Here is a 20,125-nt window from a genome sequence, read left to right as displayed (position 1 = left end):
TTCTTTCGAAGTTTTCATATTTTTACTCAAGATTTTTGTTAATTTTGTCTGTCAAGGTTGACGGATTGGTTTTTTAAAATTTTCCGTCACACTCCGCAAAGTTCCGGTAATTGACGGAAAACTGGACAGAAGGCGTGAGCCAAGCGCCAAAGGCGGGGCAATTTTGTATTTTAAAACCTTCAATGACGCATTTCCCTTCCTTTTGAGTGGGAAAAATTCACACAACATTGGTACATAGCAAATGCCACGAGAAAAAGGTCACTAGGGTTTAGCACTCCACAGAGCCCTCCATATGTGACAGAAAATCTAAGAAGTTCGTCCAAGGAGCGCTATATATCCAATAGTCATCTTCGACGTCGACGTCATTGAACGAGACAGTCTCGTGCCCATCGCAGCATGGGATGCTTGGAGGATTGGAACAGCCATGGAATCTTTACCTTTACACTAGTGAAGGTAGTGAAATTGTAGCTTCGGAAGTTAATCTGACAAAGTTACAACACAACGTCAAATTTTCTAATAGTAATACGGTTCATATTTGGCAATATAGTATGGATGCACATAACGTTTAGAACATCATGTTTTCAAAGTGATTGACGTCTGAGTCTCAGAAGCTGGAGCCAGTGTGTTCAGCTTTGTGCGCTTGTTGTTGCTCCCAGGTGGTGATAGGGGCAAGGGGCAACAACGTGGACAAGTTTTACCCGCCCGATGAATCATTAACCAAATGTCCACAATGGAGTCTCAAGGCCTAAAAAAAAACATTAACCGTTATATGCCACAGCTTTAGACACGCAGCCAATTCCAGTACTTAGACTATTCTTTTGCATGCAATCGTCAACTGCAACAAACTTGACAGTATTGCAACGTTGTCAGTTAACTCAGCGACGAGTTCACAACATTAATTCGCAAGTGTGAAGGTTTCAGGGCTGTTCCAATGCTTCAACAGGAGGGATGAGGGATAGCAAAATTATAATTAGTGGATGGATGGATGGATGGATGGAAAGAAATCGTCGTCCCCTCGATCTCTCGCCGGCCCGGGTAACTCTGAAGTTGTAGAACAATCTCTGGTTGGCTGCCCAGGCTGGAGGAGGCAACTGTCAGGCGGGCAGGCCGCTAGGGGTGTTGTTTAGTCAGACTCCCAAACGACAAAGTCCTGCTTGTGTGAACTTGGCGTGCGGTCATGGCGGAGCACAGGGGTGTGCGTAAGAGACCGTTCATACTCCTGGGCGTAGCGTGTGCGGTGGTAGGGCTGGTGCTCGGCATACTCATCGGCTTCTTCGCCATCCCGAAGAGCGGGACGCCGTGGTCGGCCGCCCTGACACGGGAGGGGGACCCGAGCGTCCCCGCGCGGCTACAGCGCGAGCTCAACCCCGACAACATCAGGGAGAACCTCAGGTCTGTATATACTGTTTTCGTCTTCGTGTTTGACGACCTTTCCAGTCGAACACCCCTGTTCTATTTAGAACACCTCGGTCAAGATCGAACGTACGTGTTCGAAATAGAACAGGGGGTTCGACGTGCTCGACTACTAAGGAACGGTCTGTTCTATGGGAAGCTACTATGGGGTAGCGCAGGCACACCGCTTGTAACAACGTCAGGTGCCCTCGGCAATGTTATGTAATGTTTTGAGTGTTCCAACTCTCCATGTATGTATGTAACGGCTTTGTAAAAGAAAATATCTCTACCCCCCCCCCCGCCAGAACAAAAAGACTACAGAACTTTTTTTTTCCTTCACCAGTCAATCAGACTCTATAACCAGACTGTACAGATAGAGTCCGGCACAAGATAATAGACCTTGTAAATATCTGGGTTGTACACTTACTGTACTGTTTTTATAGGTTTTGTAAATATATTTATATTTTGACATTTTGTATACATGTAACGTTAAATATCAACGCCATTCAGGCAACATTGTATGTCCTGCTTGTCTGTTATGTTTGGTATGTTAATAAAGAATTGATTGATTGAATTGATTTGTCTGACTACGTTGCGAATTTTCCAAGGTATCGGGTCAAGATAACCATGCAATTCTTTGTGCCAAGCCCACGTCACAATAATTTGAACTCTCTACGAGTCCGTTAGACTGGCTCTAAATTTGACCGACGGTTAAAATTTAAACAATTGCTTGGTCGCTTTCCAGATTTGTATCTGGCAATGTCAACTTTACCTCGGTCAATGATCTGAAAAGAACTAGTCACGGACATATTTAGACTTTCGGCCTCCTTGTCACTCTCTCGCTGTTACAAACAAATGTAGTTACGGGTAGAGGTTTGACGGCGCTCAATCCGTCTTGTTTTCAGGTTTATGTGGATTTTGTGAGTCTGAGAAAATGTTGGAAAACATTCTAACATGCTAGTCTTTAAAAAAAAACGTGACGAAATCCCGTATCTGTATAGTCGGTATAACCACCCTGCATCTTCACAGGCGAAGGGAACGGCAGCAGTTGAATGCAATAAACGAACTGTGGGGTCGCGTGGCGTAGCTGCAGAGTACTAGTGCTCGACTTGGAACCAAGAGGTCACGGGTTCGAGTCCTGACATACCACCGATCTTATGCCCTTGTGTTGGTGACGGCATTAATACAAGTTCATAAAACTTTACACGACTTTCCTCTATTCGCTCAAGTGAAAAATGAGTATTGTATTGTCTCCTGTGTTGGTGGCGGCATTAATACAAGTTCATAAAACTTGAGTGTCTTGTGATTACATGTTGGAATATAAAAAAAATGAACAAACTGCCGCACCTAACACTTGTGTATCTAACTGTCAGCGTTATTTAAAGCTATCTAGTGTAAGTCAGACAAGGAGTCGACCTATGCAACAAGGTTGCGGGAGGATCTAAGGTCTAAGGTAAGGTAAGTGTACTTCGACTTGGTAGCAATAAATTCCACTCTTGTTGCATGTTCTGGACCTCGTTCCGTAGTCGCCTCAAAACGGTCAACTTTATAGCTTTTCCCGCCTTTTGAAGACGATTTTGCTGCAGTGCGGTACCGTTGCTGGACCGTGTGGCCAAGAGCTATGCGGCGGTGCATGGAACTAATATGAAGCACCTTGCTGAATCTCAGGACGTTCATCCGCCATTCATTTTAGATACCCCCTCAGAAATGGAAATAACCTTCGCGTACAAATCCCCAAAAGTTGTAGAACACAGAATGCCTTCCTCCACAGAGCCACCCTTTTATGGAACTCCCTCCCAGTTGACATACGATCAGCCTCTACTGTTTTCTTTTAAAGCCAAAGTATGGGAATCCCTTGGGGATCCATATTCTGTTTAACACATTTCATCTGTATTGTAACCCGATTAACATATTACCTCCGCAACTATGTATAAACCAGAACTCTACCATGATTGTATTATTGTATTTAAAAAAATGTATGTATATATTATTGCACTATTGTATATAACTCTATACCTCACTTAGTATGTAATTTGCAATGTGCCCTTAGTAATAGTTTTTGACTAGTTGGGACACCCTGGCTTCTTTGTAAGCCGAAATAAATAAATTAATAAAATTAATAAATCTCAGGACGCTGACGGCCCGGCCGCACATCGCCGGGAAGGAGATGGACCTGGGGGTGGCCCGGCTGATCCGGGACAGGTGGCTGGAGTACGGGTTCGACTCCGCCCGGCTGGTGCCCTACGACGTGCTCCTGGCGTACCCCAGCAGGGATCCCAACAGGGTAGGAGGAATATTTTTTTATTCACATATATTTCTTGAGTATTGGGCAGAAAGCAAAAGTTGCTTATATAACACATTCTACTTAAAAACATACAACGAGTATAAAACACATTGACGAGATACATACATAACTAGAAAGGTAACATTTGCAAGCAAATGCAATATGTTTACCTCAGGATGGTCTTGCCTACGATTTAGCGTTATACCTTTTTAGGAAAGGATGGGTAGAAGGATATTTTGCTTATATTACTGACTTTTATGTACTGTTATTATAGAGTAACATTAACGTTAAAACTGGGGAATTTGAATGTTTTTGCCGTTGTAAGGCCAAGTTTAAAATCTACCGGTCTGCCACTCAAAGATCATTATCATAGACTAGTCTTGTAGTGGCATGTATAGGAGATACTAGTATATATTATACACTCAGCACACACTCTTACCATGTTCGCAATTAGGCCACAGCATGTGACTTTAATCAATGCCATCCTCTGCAGACTGCAAGTAAACTTCAAGTCTTTTTGACAGCTTTAATTACAAACGACTTTGTTGAGCTCGTCTCACAACCTTATTACATTTTTGTAAATAGGAAACAGGACGTAGGCTGAAATACTAATGATAATAAGTTTATTATTATTACAAATACATGACAGTATAATTTTGTAGGTGTTTCAAAGAGGATCACGTAAACAGCATGGAAAATTCACAGTACATCGATGCAACTCAATAATAACTACAAATTCAAGCATTGTAATTAATTTGATTTAAATTGATTGATTTGATTGATTGATAAATTGATTGAATTAACCCTGAACAGTACACCTGGGGTCCGCGCGGACCCTAAAACAGTTTTTTTGCTAATCTTTAGAAATTATCAACATACTACCAGCTCAATTGCTTTGCAAATTGCTGTGTGAACCTCTGAGTCCACATTACGTACAAAAATCATACATTTTGACCTTTTACTATTTTTTGTTGAAGAAAAGAAAAAAAAGAAATACCCGATTTTAAACTATATTTTAACAGTTACATTGAACGTTACATCTGGAATTGATATTTATATTTATTTCCTTTTTGTTAACTACAAACGGTAGTTAAGCCGCGTGTCGCTGTTGGAGTCTGACGGCACAGTAGTGGCGGAGTCACAGCAACAGGAAGCCGGGGTGAACGACCCCGAGGCCGAACCACCGTTCAACGCTTACTCGGCTTCAGGAGACGTTCAGGTGTGATTAGGCTATTTTTCGTACGTTCTTACATCATAGTAACAGATGGCACTCGTTGTTTTGTTTCATTGTCAGTCCGCTACAGTGCATTCGCCACGTTAGCCTCAACCAGGAATACGGATCGTAGAATTCGGCAAAAAAAGAGACTAGAATTGGCCAAGGGAGTCCGGCCGCGGGGAGGTAGTTTCTTTCCCTCCGACGGCCTGTGGAAAGTTTGCGGGTTTCTTTGTGGTCCACTAATCGCTATTTGATAGGTGTCAATTGGCCAAGTAATCCTTTTATGGAGCCCGTGGAGCGTCAGGCACGCGATGTCAGGTCAACATGTGACAGAAAGTATCAAGGGTCACGTAAGAAACTGAAAATAACGGTCATTACAAGTAGTTTTGTCCACCTAAATCGCCGAAAATAACCCAGAACTCCAACTGCGCGGCCAGTCAAACCAACAAGACGGCCAAATTCCCCTCGCCTGGCAATTGTTCTCCTATATATAGCCAGCGTAGTTAGTCTGGTAGAGACTATCGCCACGTAGTGGCAGAAATCGATTTGCTACATGGTTGAAGTCGATTCGCTACATGGTTGAAGTCGATTCGCCACATTAAGTGGCCGTGTGGGCTTGTAGTGTCGTTCCAAAGGGAGTGAAGTACTGCTGTTTGCTCATTTCTGCGTGTCTGTTCCTCTGTCTGTGATAATCTCAATATACACAATGGAACGGCGTGGGACTGGAAGTGTCGAAAAGTAGCATGGGTACGGCCTTTAGGGGATGAAGTCGGCCATCTTTGATTGCTTTTCTACATGGTCGCTTCATGGTAGAAGTCTATTTGCTACATGGCAGAAGCTGTTTCGCTACATTTGAGCATTATTCCTCTAGATAGACTAATATACAGGAATTGCCACACTGCTTGGCTGTAGGGAGACTTGGTGTACGTCAACTTTGCCCGCGCTGAGGATTTCCAAACGTTGGTGCAAGGCCTGGGCGTGGACGCGACTGGGAAGATCTGCATTGCCAGATATGGCAAGATATTCAGGGGCAACAAGGTCAGTAACGGGTTCCATTGGCTGTATATGCAGTGTGAATTACATGCCACACCAATTTGATTTCTTGGTTAACGGATTTGCCCGCTTCATATTTTTCTGATTTGCAGACATTCAGACGGACACGAACGCGCGTACACGCACGCACGCACGCACACATGTGTTACCATGCCTGCCCTTGGTGCTGAACACTATCTACACATAAACATACTGTGTCTTCTTCAGGCCAATCTGGCTGCCCAGTTTTGCCTTGCGGGTCTGATTCTGTACTCGGACGCACGCGCGCACAAACAAACACACACACACACACACACACATATACAGAGACAGACAGACACACGCATACACACGCACAGAGAGAGAGAGAGACGGACAGACAGACAGACACACACACACACACCGTGTTACCATGCCTGTCCTTGGTGCTGAATACTGTCCCAAACGTTTGATTCCGACAAACTGTATAACAAGTAAGACCCGGTGTCAGTTGGTTACTGCCTAACCTTTGCGAATCTAACTACAATCGACAACATACTGACATAGTGTCTTCTCCAGGCCAAGCTGGCTTCTCAGTTTGGCTGTGCAGGTCTGATCCTGTACTCGGACCCGGAGCAGTGCGCGGTGGCCGGCTGGGCGGTCTGGCCGGACGGTTGGATGATGCCCAGCACGGGAGTACAGCGGGGGAATGTGAAGGACGCGAAATGGAAGGGAGACTCCCTGACGCCTTTTTATCCTGCTAACGGTGCGGTTTAAGTTTCCTACCTTCGCCTGGAAGGTCATGTTTCCAAACTTGTTTTGCTTGGGACTGTGTCTTTGCACATTTAAATCAAAATCCGCCATATGAATTTCTCGATGATATCTGGCATCCCGGTAGTTGAAAGAGTGTACCAAACGCCGCAAACACCATAATTACTTCCCGACTATGAAATGAAGTGATGAACACAAATCTCATCATGAAAGTTCATCTGTGATGGTAGTTACACGTTTAAAGTTAAAACTTTTGGTCCAACACAAAAATTATCTCACCTAGAGCTTTCGACCAGTCACTCTGGTCTTCATCAGTAGACTGACCCAGTGAAGTTTGTCACGTGGCTTCTTTGAAATGTGACGTCAACACTGGGTCAAAGGTATCTGGCAGACGATTTCGGCGCCCGTGCGGTTCAATGAAAGGTGATGGGCCCTGATATATATAGTTCCTTTACCCCTCTTTAGAAACACAAATCTTGTTTGCAGAGTACGCCTATCGCTTAGATGAACAAGATGCCAACCATCCCACCATCCCTGTACACCCAATCAGCTATGGAGTCGCTGTTGAAATACTGAGGTTAGTCAAGTTAAGCAGAGAAACAGTCACAGCACACCGAAGTAAAGGTCCCTTATTTAAGCCTCGGTCACAACCCGCCGTACGTGCGTTTTGTTCGTACGTTTTTTGGGAGGCTACGTCTGCTACGTTTTTTCTGAAAACGTGGGGAAGGAATGGCATCGACGCACGTCACGCGCACGGTTGCGCAAAGTGTAAGAGTGTCGTCTGCACGCCACGTCTGGTCGTGAGCGGTTGCGTGCATCGTTCGTTGCACAAGTGGTAAGGAACTTGTACGTGCTTACAGCGTACGATCTCTGTGCGATTGCAACTTTACCGTAAGGAGGTCGTACTCACACGTGCTTCCTCCGTACGGTACGTACGGGGCACGCGCGTCGCCCGTACTCGCACGCACGGGTGGTGAATCCGCAGACCGCACGTACGTGTAGAAAAAGTTTTACATGCACTTAATGTTCTACGGCGTGTCTGCGTGCTCCCAAATCCGTTGGATTCCGTACGGAGGTGGTACCCACCACGCACGGATGCCCTACGTTTGCCCACGTTTTTGCAAGTAGACAGCACGCAGAAGCACGTACTGCGGGTTGTGACCAAAGCTTTAGAGTGCTTTCCGCGGCTTACGCAATGCTAGAAATTTATGACCTCTGACCTCTCAGTCATCTAGTACATATTTTTTTTGTTAACTGTATTATGTAATATTACTAATTGATGTATTATTTGATGCTCAATGTGTATTTTACTATTCAAAACCGAGAAACTTTTTGTAAGTAATATTGTTCTATGTGGATAATTATTGATATAACACAATGCTGTTTATTATATTATCATTATCATATGTTAAATGTTGATCAGACAGGTTTTTAGTTAAAATGTATGTAAATAATAGTTAATGGTATAATGCTGTATTGTATGTAAAAGGACTCCAGGAAGAATATTGATGCATTATCACTATGTAACTATATCACGATGTAACACTATCACGGTGTATATAACTATAATATCCTAAATAAACAAACAAACAAACAAATAAACCTGTGTGTTGGTGTTGGTCGTCGAACCTATGATAAATTCCTGGCATGGATGATGTTTGTTTTCAGGAACATGGCTGGCCCTGAAGCTCCTGTTGACTGGCAGGGAGGGTTGGACATTACCTACCACTTAGGACCAGGCTATACAGGTCCGGCCAGCAGCAGGCACGTATAACACTAAACCTAGAGCAGACGCAAGATACGTAATACTTGTTTGAAGGTAAAACATTTGTTCCAACACAAAAAATTCTCTCACCTAGAGCTTTCGACCAGCCACTCTGGTCTTCCTCAGTAGACTGACCCAGTGAGGTTTGTCACGTGGCGTCTTTGAAGTGTGACGTCAACACTGGGTCAAAGGTATCTGGTAGACGATGTCGACCCTCGTCGCGGTCTACTGAGGAAGACCAGAGTGACTGGTCAAAAGCTCTAGGTGAGAGAATTTTTTGTGTTGGAACAAAAGTTTTAACTTCAAACATGTAACTACCAACACATATGAACTTTCATGATAGTATAAGTAATACTTCTTGACTGCGACGCTCACCTACTCTTCTGCCCACCAGCAAGAGCCATTACATACCGGAACAGTCTACAGTACTATGAACCTTACCTCCGGAACACACTTCCGCTACAGTAACGACATCTCCTTAGTCTCAGGACTTTCAAACAGATCATTAGGAATAAAACTTGATCTAGTTGATGTTCTGGATGTTATATTTATGAATTATGTTATGTACAGTGCATTTGGTGTGTGTACTTTTTACGTATATCCAGGAGTACCGGAAAAGCAGGCCGAAATGGTATAAGTTGTAATTGCTGGTAAAATAAATTCTTTAAAAAAGCCTAAATGATCAAATTCACTATACTCGTGGAAAAGGTGACCACCCATTACCCACTCTTTTGAGTATAATATCTTTCCACAGGACAGTACGACTTGTGGTGAACCAAGACAGGGAGGTGCGGACGACGTACAACGTCATCGGGACCATCCGCGGAGCTGTCGAACCAGGTCAGACAACAACACACGCTGCACTACTACCACTGATACTGTTTATTGACATTGATTGGCAGCCAGTGTTGGCTGAATTGCAGAAGTGATTACATATTAAAACTTGAAAGAAGTACACATTAAAAGTACGGCATTGACGATTAAAATTAAACAGGTTTAAGATTTTATACTATAGGTCGGTCCATTAAAACAGAGGTGGACTACTATTTACAGATCTTGATTACTGAGGCTTATTGTCTGAAACAGGAATGATTTTTTCAGTTTTTCAGTTCTAAATTTCGGTGTGGAGATGTTGTTTCCGCTTCTCAGGGACCGCCGTGTGCTCTGGTGTCTGTCGGTGGTTGACATCCCGCATTTGCTTGAGCAGCACGAAAATTATCACTAATTTCTGAGTCTAGTTTTTCTTCAAAGATGTTACAATCGATTGCTTCAGCTACCTCGTCAGAATGGATAACACGTGCACGCCTACGAAGCCGCAAGGTGATCGAGAGTTAATAAATAAAAACAGCACATCGCCTTTTATCAACCTTCGGCCTGCTAAGGCACCAAGTTTGCATTGGTTTTCGGGTTGGGCAGCAGGGAGAAGGTTAAGTTGTATTGATTCTAGTATCAATATGGACTGACACGAAGGATGCCCGGCTATATGTGATGTGTGTGGGTGAGGGCGGTAGTGTTCAGCACCAAGGACAGACAAGTGACATTTCCAAACCGAGCCGCCGGTCGGGGTGTTTGTTGTCTTGCATATCATACTTTCGTTTCCGCACACTGCCCGGCCGGGCCCCGGGTTGGGAGTTGTGGCCTTAGCATAATAGCCTGTACTCGGAGACACATGGAGAAAAATAGCGTGGTGATGATGTGTTTCAGACCGGTACGTGATAGTGGGGAACCACCACGACGCCTGGGTGTACGGCAGTGTGGACGCGTCTAGCGGGACTGCCGTGATGCTGGAACTCGGCAGAGCATTGGGCAAACTCAAGGCCGAGGGTAAGAACTGTAGGACAGATCCTACGGTAGCAAGGCAGTATCCAGCGTATCATGCAGATTAGGGTGCAAGGCTACCTGCTTTTTTAAAGTAATTTTATTTTTATTGAAAAGTAAGATAAAAGAAACAAAGCAGGGCATGGGAGCTTTACAGGGCAACCATGTTTTTTTGTTTTGGCCAACGAATATGGCTTCTTGTAGACACTACCCAATTGCATGTACAGAAAAGCATATATATATAAATGTAACTCATGTGCTTTCTCGACTTATATCTTGCCTTGTAGTTTATTCATACACATTACACATACTCGAGCTACGATAGAAGACCCAGCATTATTTCCTGATTACAAGTGTTTCATCGTATTTTTAAAAAATATAGCAATATGATTCATGTTTTAAATCCTTTACTGTTTTTTTAATATTGTGATTGATCTTAAAGATGTCAGATCTAAATTAGCATAATACTTCAGACTCAACTATGTAAGTCTGCTTTTTGTTAATAAAGTCATTGGCATTCAAAAATCATACTAAAGTAGCTTTCATAAATAACCACACACATTCCTAATTTTTGTTTATGTTTCCTTGTTTACTACTTTCATTACTACTTTTTATTATTGTAGATAGTATTGTATCGTATTGTTTTGTTTCATTTACCCGTTACCTAAGTTATTTCTTATTTATCCGATTTATTTGAATTGTTAATCACGTTTTGAAGGGAGGCCTCCTAATAAGCATGTTATGCTTCCGGCCTCCCTGCACTGTTACATTTCATTTATATTTTCTTGTATTTGTATTGTTACATTTTGTTTTAAAGTGCGAAATAAACTGAAAATGAAACTGAATTGTCATTATTTTCCAGGGTGGAGACCACGTCGGACTATCGTGTTCGGCAGCTGGGGAGCGGAAGAGCAGGGAATCATCGGCTCCGCGGAGTTTGTAGAGGTAGCCTCTTCACTTGTTGTCAATCTTCAAGCAGATCGTACAGTCACAAGACAGTAACCATTGGTCAATCAGTGTCTATTAGCCGTCGATCCAATGTTCACTTCTTAAGCTTTGCCACTGGTTAATACCTTGCTTCTCTCTTTTTGAAACATCTGGAAACATAATTACATAATTTCAAATGTACAGTTTCTATTGCAGATTTGTCATTCATGTTGCTACTGCACCAGATTTCTGATGCATACAATAATATCGGTACAATACATGTGTCAAGCAGTTTTCAATGAAGTGATACAGAAGATATAGTTTCTCCAAGAGTACTTCTGATGCTGAACATTGCTCTTGAGGCTCTCTTTTGTAATTTTGTCATGGCAGCGCTAAATATAAATCCTGCTGTAAACATAACTCCTAGGTCTAGTGCAAACACCAGTAATTCAATCATTGATTTCGTCTCTGTTTTCAGGATCACATCAGAAATCTCCAGGAACGGACTGTGGCGTACCTCAACTGTGACTCTGCGGCCGCTGGTAGGGCAAAGAAAGAAGAGTCATGATTGAATGTATATCTTTGTTACGAAGTGTTAACATGAAGTCTGAAACGTCGACCAATCAGGAAACTCCATTTCCTCAGGTCATTGATATCCGATATACTGCCCGCTTTTCAAATGGCCACTGGTGACCCTAAATGAAACATGCGTTCTGTTCCAATAACCGCCGGTGACCCAAATTTGAACTCGTAAAACGGTCAAAATGACCAAATATTGCACATGGTACGAAACAGTTACATTGTCACACGCCCTATACTAAAACACCAACCGTTTTGAGGAGGCCCTGTCGAGGTTTTGTAACATACTCAACTGGTTCTGATATAAAATGTATCGTTCCCAGGAAACTTCTCAATAGCGATGTCGGCGAGTCCACTTTTGCACAGCCTAATCCGAGAAGCGGCAAAAAAGGTGACCATTTTGTAGAGCCATACGAAAGATGTATTTAAAAATCTGTCAATCCTTTTGTAAACAAACTGCTCAACTCTCACAGCAGTTATAAATCACAACTAAAAAAGGTAACATTTGCAAAGCAAATGCATACTGTTTACGTATTACCTTCATACATTACCTTTTACCTTTATTGCTAGTCCAACAAAGCACTGCTCTGTTAATTCTTATCAAACACATTCATAAAATACTAGCACATGTAAATCGTGACAAGCACTTCCAGTTTACTTCTATAGCACCAGTTACTTTGGTGACGGACGCCTATTCCAGGTCATTGACGGTATTTGAAGAAGAGGAAGAAACTGAGCAAAAAAATTGTTTTCCTTCTGTTGTTTTCCCCCATGTTTCTTTTCCTCCTTCTTCTTCTCTTGCCATTTCTGTTATGGGGTTCACCTCTACCATTTTGGGGCCAAATAACAAAAATTTGGCATGAAGGTAGAGTGGGGAAATACCCCCAGACGATTTAGTGTTGTTTTTTTTTCTTCACACATTTGACATACACCACTTTAAAATTGTGTGAAATAGGGGTTAGGGGCTATTTTCGGACAAAAAAATGTACGTTTTTGGCTCCTGTGCCCTATTACTAAATCCGAATGACCTGAAATTTTGTATGGGGATACCTTGGACACATGTCCAAAGAATGTTATTCACACATTTGACATGCAACACTTTGAAATTGTGTAAAATAAGGCTGTTTGGCTTCGCAGGCACGTGGCGCGGCGGCAGCTGGCCACATTACACCGAACGTCGTGTTACACCTAACCCTTAAACATATAACTCTAAACATTGTATAAGGCTATCTAATGATAATGCCCCTACTGAGCCTGGTGACTGTGAGTTCCACTCTGCGATAGTCGTAGGAAGGAAGAAATTTTTGAACACCTCAATCCTTGGTTGGTAACTCTGGTACTTGAAGGCATGGTCTCTTCTGGGCTGGTATTAGGTTGGTACGTCCACCAGTTTATTAGTCAATTTGTACATCATGCATAGTCTGGACATTTTGATTTTGTCTTTCAGTGACACCCACTGTAGGTTTCTTTTCATTTCCGTGACACTAGCACCTCTTTCATAGTTGTTCATACAAAATCTTGCAGCCTCATTCTGTACCCTTTCCAGTCTGTCTTTCTTTGTGTATGGATCCAATACTAGTACTGTCGCGTCGTATTCTAGGTTCGGTCTTACAAGTGACGTGTATGCAAGTGATTTTACTCTAGTTGGGCATACCCACACAGATTACGTTTGATAACTCCCAATGTCTGTTTAGCCTTAGTTGTCATCATGATATTCATTTCAGACTGCTTCTCAATGTGACGCCCAGGTACGGAATAAATAAGGAAAATTCAACCTTTTAAACCTTTTAACTACCCCAGGTACCGGACCCGCACGAGCCCAGTAAAAACCTGTACGACACGTGGCGACTGAAGCGACCGGAGGAAGAGGGCAATCCCGACACTCGCCCGAAGTGAGTTCACCTGGTTCTGGCTGTGTACTTTCTTCATCTCCAAGCAGATCCTACGGTGGCAATACAGTATCCATAGGACTGAGGAGTGCCCCTGCATTAGTCCCCGGTGGCTAAATGACACTCCTCAGGCCAAGGTCTTGACACCGTAGAATCTGCTTGGAGATGATCCTTTTGCCGGGTCTTGCAATAACAGGCCTTACTAACCTGGGCGTGTGGCGCAATGGCAGCGTGCGCGACTCGGAATCAAGAGGTCCCGAGTTCGAGTCCTGACATGCCACCGATCTTGTGCCCTTGCGTTTGGAAAAGGCACTTAACACGACTTTACCCACTAGACTCAAGTGAAAATGAGTACTATCTGCCCAGTATTCGTTTCTATGTGCGGGAAACAACACCAGCAACAGCTGCCTCTGTTCTGCTTGTATTGCACTGTTGCTTTTCCAATAAATCAAATCAAACCTTCTCCCTCCTCCCCCGTAAGCAACTGGGAATTGGTAAGCAAACGGTCACTTCAGCGTGCTAAAGGTTAATGGTAAGGATGCATGAGGAATGTGGTCATTTTCTGTGTAACCGCAATATTGACTTACTAAATCGTTGAGAACAGACCGTTAATTGTGAATGTTTTCTGTCTTCCATTTCCAAAGGTGTGAATTCAGTTAGCTCCCCCGTTTACTTTGAGGTTTATTTTCTGACAGACTGGTGATGGTCCATTTCCTCAAAGAATCAAGAAGTTGGGCTCCGGGCGGGTCGAGTGACCACGCCCCTTTTTTGAAGCAAGCCTGCATTCTACAATGGAAGAGGCATAAAGTGCTTTAAAGTACATGGCATTGTGTTGTTTTATACGGATGCCTCGAGAAAGTGTTGTCTTTTTGTGAGAAAAATTTTGTATCATCCCCAATTGAAGAATCGGCAGGCTGGGTTCCGGGAGTGACTTCACCCCGTTTTTCCAGCATGCTGGCATCGCGGCGCTCGACATGTGGAACGACATAGACACGGCAGTAAGTTACGGTATACTATACAAAATCTCTATAACTGCTTCTTTACAGGCAAAAACATGCACTACATGTACCTTAACGAAGGGTGTATTTTCCTTAAGAATAAACAAGTTGTGCTCATAGACATAGACCCAGCAAGTACTAAGTTGTATGTGGCTGCCCATATAAAGCTTCTCTAAAGTATTCAGTTCAGGAAAAAATTAGGTGTTTTAAATTCCACCAATTGCCTATAACCTATGCCATTTTAAGTATGTAAGCTTAGGTACAAACATATGCCTGTCCTTGGTCCTGAACACCATTCAAGCATGCATGCACACACACACACACACACACACACACACACAGACACACACACACACACACACACACACACTGACGTGTGCGTGCACACCAGAAATCTTCTACATTTCTGAAATTTTCAAGTAGCCTGGGTACCATCCTGGTTGGTTTACGTCCTCTCCGGATGGTATCCAGGACTAACCAGGATGGTACCCAGGCTAATTGCCTTCGACTGAAGGCTATGCCTTCGGAGAAGGTTATGAAATCGGGTTTGCACTGTTTGGCAGATTAGGCACGATAACTCTTGAAGGCAAGGTCCGAGGTTCACGATTTTTGGCAGGCAGGTTGATTTGGGGGTGGCCATTGTCAAGGCTAAAAATGGGCTTCGTGGGGGGTTCCTAAGTCACTGTAGTTGACCTTGGTTTTTGGTGTTTTTTCCTTGTCATCAAGATATCTCGAGAATCCTTAAATGTATGTTCATTATTTTTAGTGGGCAAGTTACCGTTGAGAATGCCGAGGTCAAGTTCGAAGATGGGCCCCGTGGGGGTTTCTATGTCACTGCAGTTGACCTTTGTTTTTTGTGTTTTTTCTTGTCATCAAGATAACTCGAGAATCTTTAAATGGATGTTCATGTTTTTTAGTTGGCAAGTTACCATTGACAATACCAAGGTCAAGTTCGGATATGGGCTTCGTGGGGGGTCCCCACGTCATTGAATTAGAAAGTACTGCAGCGAAACTTCTGGTTTTTAAATCTCGTGATATGGACGTGCTATGGTCATGATTTTTAGATGGTAGGTAGTTCTCGTGCTCAGAAAGAAGTGCCGTAAGTTTGGGCCCCGTAGCAGCTTGTTTGGGAAATGCAGTGGCATTTGTTTGAAAATGTTTGAAGTAGGATAGCTCAAGAACCGGTTGACGGATTGTTGTTATTTTTGGTATCTCGGTAGCTTAAGTGATGCTTGACCTAATTTGCTGAATATTTTGCAAATTACGATCTAATTTACATAATTAATGACAGAAGTCTATATATTTGCTGGGTTCTGTGATAAAACAATTAAAATGGTGGCATATGTAATCAAGAGGAAGAGATTTTCATTATGTAAATTATGACTTAATTTGATTAATTAATAGAGAAATCTATATGTCATCCATAGTGCAGTAGACCTTTTTGGTTCCCACCTTCTACGGATTACATTGATTTATGCCCACAAGGATAGCTGGAAAAAAATTTCCTCTTTGTTAGGACAACAGAATCCTTGTGGAATTGGCGAAAGTGGCGCTTAATCTGCCTTTTTGGATATAACTGTTCAAAAGGAATCCCCCAGAAGTTGGTCTCATGTGGATGATGCCCTATTGCAAACTCATCAGTGTCATGCCTGTAATCCTTGAACAAACAAAGGCCCTCTTTGTTGCCCAGGTCACCAGCTACTGTAAATAAACCCTCAGTCAGCTCCACATGCAAGTGGTGTTGTTCCTCTCTGGCCCTTGTGTAAACACAGATGTGGAAGTGGGTCACATCCTTGAGCTCTACATTATCTGGGCGCTGGGGCAGGCAAGCAGTTTTGATAGCCCATGATGTAAACAGGCTGGGGTCACAAATATTTGGTGTCAATAACAGTCAATCGACAAGAACGGCCTACAAAATGCTACGTGAATTTGATTTCTGTTATGAACACTCCATTTGTTTTGCACCCGACATGACCTTTCGCTGGTAACTCTCCTACCCTTGTGTAAACACAGATGTGGAAGTGGGTCAAATCGTTGAGCTCTACATCAACTGGGGTATGCAGTCAAGCAGTTTTGATAGCTCATGATGTAAACAGGCTGGGGACACAAATTTTTGGTGTCAATAAGGCCTAATTTGCATAAATAATGAGAAAAATGCTATAAATAGTACAATGAAATAGTGGTTACTGACAGGATTTTCATACTGGCTGCATTTGGAAGTTAAGTGAAGGTGATCAGTATTAAACATAATTTATTCAAATCTGAACCTTATTTGCATGATTTATGAGGAAATGCTAGAATAGCCCTCTTTGTTTAAGATTATAAGACTGTCATTGGATGGAAAATATGATCAAAGGATATAATTGCAAGTGAGGATATTATTTCGATAATCAATGTGAAACATTCATAATTTGTCAGTCGTAAAGGTTAACATCATTTGTCGAAGGCATGAGATCGTGGAACTCTAGTTTTCAAGTTGCATATCTGCAGAACCATCTAGAAGCTTGGAAAAGTTGCGTGATGATCATTCTCTCCACAGTCATTTGGTTTTGGCTACCCCCTGTACCACTCCGGCTATGAGACCTTCGATCTCCAAGATCGCTTCATCGACCCTGACTGGACGGTGCACCAGTCGGTGGGGCGGCTGTGGGGGGAGATGGCGGTCACCCTGGCGGACGCCCTGGTACTGCCGCTGGACGTGCGGGACTACGCGGCGGCTCTGCAGAAGATGACGGACGAGCTTCGAGACGAGCACGGCGCCAGGCTGGCGGCGCAAAACATCGGCTTAGGTTAGTCTTAGCCTGAATGTCAGACTTATATGCCTGCATCCTAGATGAGACTAATCCTTTCGGAAATACTTTGGAAGAAACATATGCCCCTACCCCGAGTTAGCCAGCTTCAAACTGTGGGGGCTGTGGTAAAATTTCCTTGGGGACATGTTGGCCCTGGAGCCGAGGGGCTAGCCTAAATACTGGCCCTGGCACCAGTCTGGCACCCAGGCTAGCACTGAAGCCGAGGAGCTAGCCTGTATACTGGCCCTGGCAACAGTCTGGCACCCAGGCTAGCCCTGGAGCCGAGGAGATGGTCTGTGTATGCCCCTTAAACAATCTAGAATCTTGGCTAGTTAGTCTGAGTCTCACGCAAACGCCAAAGGATATGGCTTCTCTCTAACTGAGTCACAGCACAGAAGACAGTCCTTATTATTCTTCATGGGCAGTTTGATTTTGCCGGTGGAATCATAGAAGACCATAAGTTGTATTCGCAATGACCAAAACTTGAGCCATGTTCACACATATATTTGTCGTGCTGAAAGGTCAAAAGCATCCTGCTCTTTCGGCTGACACAAGAGATCAAAACTATATATCATTATATATAGGCAATAGGCCCTTTGTTGTTAGATACTTTTTTATATTTTATTACTGCTTTCATTATACCTATTTATACCTATAACTATGTTATCATAGTTATTTAATTTGTTTTTGTTTTATTACTTACCTTTTAGAATGTTAACTTAGTGATTACTTGTATTTGTTATTACTTGTATTTTAGATTTATGTGTTTTTATCGGGACAGGGGACCTTGAAAAGGAATCTGCCTGTTCCCCCTGTCCTGTCCTTGTGACAAAGTTGACATAAATAAAAATAAAAAAAAAGTGTGCTCGGATCCTTTTTATCTGCTTTAGTTTACCTTTTCCAACCTTTCCCTCCAAAATGAAGAAGTCTATACTTGTTTCCATACAGAGCACCTTGAGTCAGCCATAGCAAAGTTCACCAGGGCTACAACAACTTTCCGCCAGAGCCTTGGAGATGTGGACAAATTAAAGTGAGTAGAGACCTATGAAGAGTCATAACTTAACTCTGTGGCTTTTTCATAATTGCTATCTCAAAACGTGGTGTAAACTAAAGAAAAACTGTAGTAAAAAGTTGAACTTTATTCCAACACACAGTTAACAGAGAGACAAAATTTTCAGCGACCACTGTCGTCTTCATCAGGATAATTGATTAATGACCAATCACTTCACAACGTGATCTCGCGAGAGTTACGGTTTACAAACACGTGTCCTTATTCACACGAGACTTTACTGACACGAGACGTAAGCAACTGATCAAAAGTGCCAGGGAGTTTATATCGTCCACCATCTCTATTAAGTGAAGGCTGAAGTGCTCTGATATATATGGCATCCTTTGTAAACCGTAGCTCTAACGAGATCACGTTGTAAAGTGATTGGTCATTAACTATCCTGATGAAGGCGACAGTGGTCGCGGAAAATTTGATCTCTCTGTGAACTGTTTGTTGGAATAAAGTTCAACTTTTTACTATGATTACTACCAACACAGATGGACTTTCAAGATAATCTAAAGAAAAAAACGTGTAACACAAATACCCCGCACTATTTTCAGTCCCCTTGCAGTCCGTGCCGTGAACGATCGCCTGATGAAGCTGGAAGGTGCCTTCATCGACCCTCTGGGCCTGCCTGATAGACCTTGGTTCAGGTAATTATGCCTTAGTCATGCCTTCAAGTAGAGTTATTGAAACTTTATTTGCGCTTATTGCAAAATCATGACCGAAGTATGATAATCATTGCAATACAGTAACAGGAGACAGGTATCAACTGTCTGGAAAAATTTCTACTTCTACTACTACGCTAGCTATTATGGGGTTCGACTTCTTCTTTGAAGGCAGTAGATAATGAATAGGCAGGCATAATGAGTGGGTTTTGTGATCTTAGTAGAAACGTAGTCTTTTGGTGATCTTCTAAATGGCGAAAGAATGGAGAGATTGTTGTAACTGTCTGAAATAATATGTTACTTTCGGTCTCATAGTGAGGACACTGGCTAACAAAATTCTGTGACTCTATTGGTGAATGATTGGAATTTTATACCTCGTGACATGTGTAAATTACTTATCAATATAATAAAGGTTATCACCACTATGCATGTATTATGTTAATGTAAGGTTATTTGCATAATTAATGACGACATGTTGAAATGAAGTATGACAAAGCAAGCCCATATTTAATGGAGGTATGAGATCTCGGAACTCTTGTTCTTTGGTGTTTACCTTGCAGACACGTGGTGTTTGCCCCCAGCAGTGTGAACACCTACGCGGGACAGTCCTTCCCGGGCCTGGCCGACGCCCTGCTCGACATCGACAACGTTAACCCGGCCGACCAGGCGACGCGGTGGGAGCTCGTGAGGAAGCAGCTCGCCGTCACCACGTTCACTGTAGAATCTGCGGCCAACACGCTGGTCAACAACCTGTTCTAGTTGTTTTAAGTTGTTCCAACACACAAGAGAAGTTCTCTCACTGAAGCTTTCGACCAGTCACTCTGGTCTTCCTCTGTAGACTGCCCCAAGTGTGTGTGTGTGTGTGTGTGTGTGTGTGTGTGTGTGTGCGAGGGAGAGAGAGAGAGTATGTGTGTGTGTGTGTGTGTGTGTGTGTGTGTGTGTGTGTGTGTGTGTGTGTGCGTGTGTG

At 43.0% G+C, this 20,125-nt stretch overlaps 1 protein-coding gene across 1 annotated transcript; it reads left to right on the top strand.

Annotated features, from left to right (window-relative positions):
* Positions 1-1,115: 1,115 nt before the first annotated feature.
* On the top strand, positions 1,116-20,025 carry LOC109486674 (putative N-acetylated-alpha-linked acidic dipeptidase). The gene is made up of 18 exons (XM_019790557.1): positions 1,116-1,392; positions 3,523-3,676; positions 4,767-4,895; positions 5,805-5,930; positions 6,483-6,669; positions 7,161-7,251; positions 8,343-8,438; positions 9,194-9,279; positions 10,144-10,263; positions 11,120-11,202; positions 11,663-11,726; positions 12,087-12,154; positions 13,564-13,655; positions 14,557-14,650; positions 17,190-17,439; positions 18,391-18,472; positions 19,051-19,143; positions 19,719-20,025. The coding sequence occupies exons 1-18, from the start codon at positions 1,178-1,180 to the stop codon at positions 19,915-19,917; spliced, it is 2,229 nt and encodes a 742-aa protein (XP_019646116.1). The 5' UTR covers positions 1,116-1,177; the 3' UTR covers positions 19,918-20,025.
* Positions 20,026-20,125: the final 100 nt, after the last annotated feature.

The sequence above is a fragment of the Branchiostoma belcheri genome, unplaced genomic scaffold (genome assembly GCF_001625305.1).
Source record: "Branchiostoma belcheri isolate BF01 breed outbred unplaced genomic scaffold, Haploidv18h27 scaffold82, whole genome shotgun sequence".
NCBI classification, from domain to species: Eukaryota; Metazoa; Chordata; class Leptocardii; order Amphioxiformes; family Branchiostomatidae; genus Branchiostoma; species Branchiostoma belcheri.
Note: the sequence above shows the minus strand (reverse complement) of the source record. Positions and strands in the feature narration are given on the sequence as shown.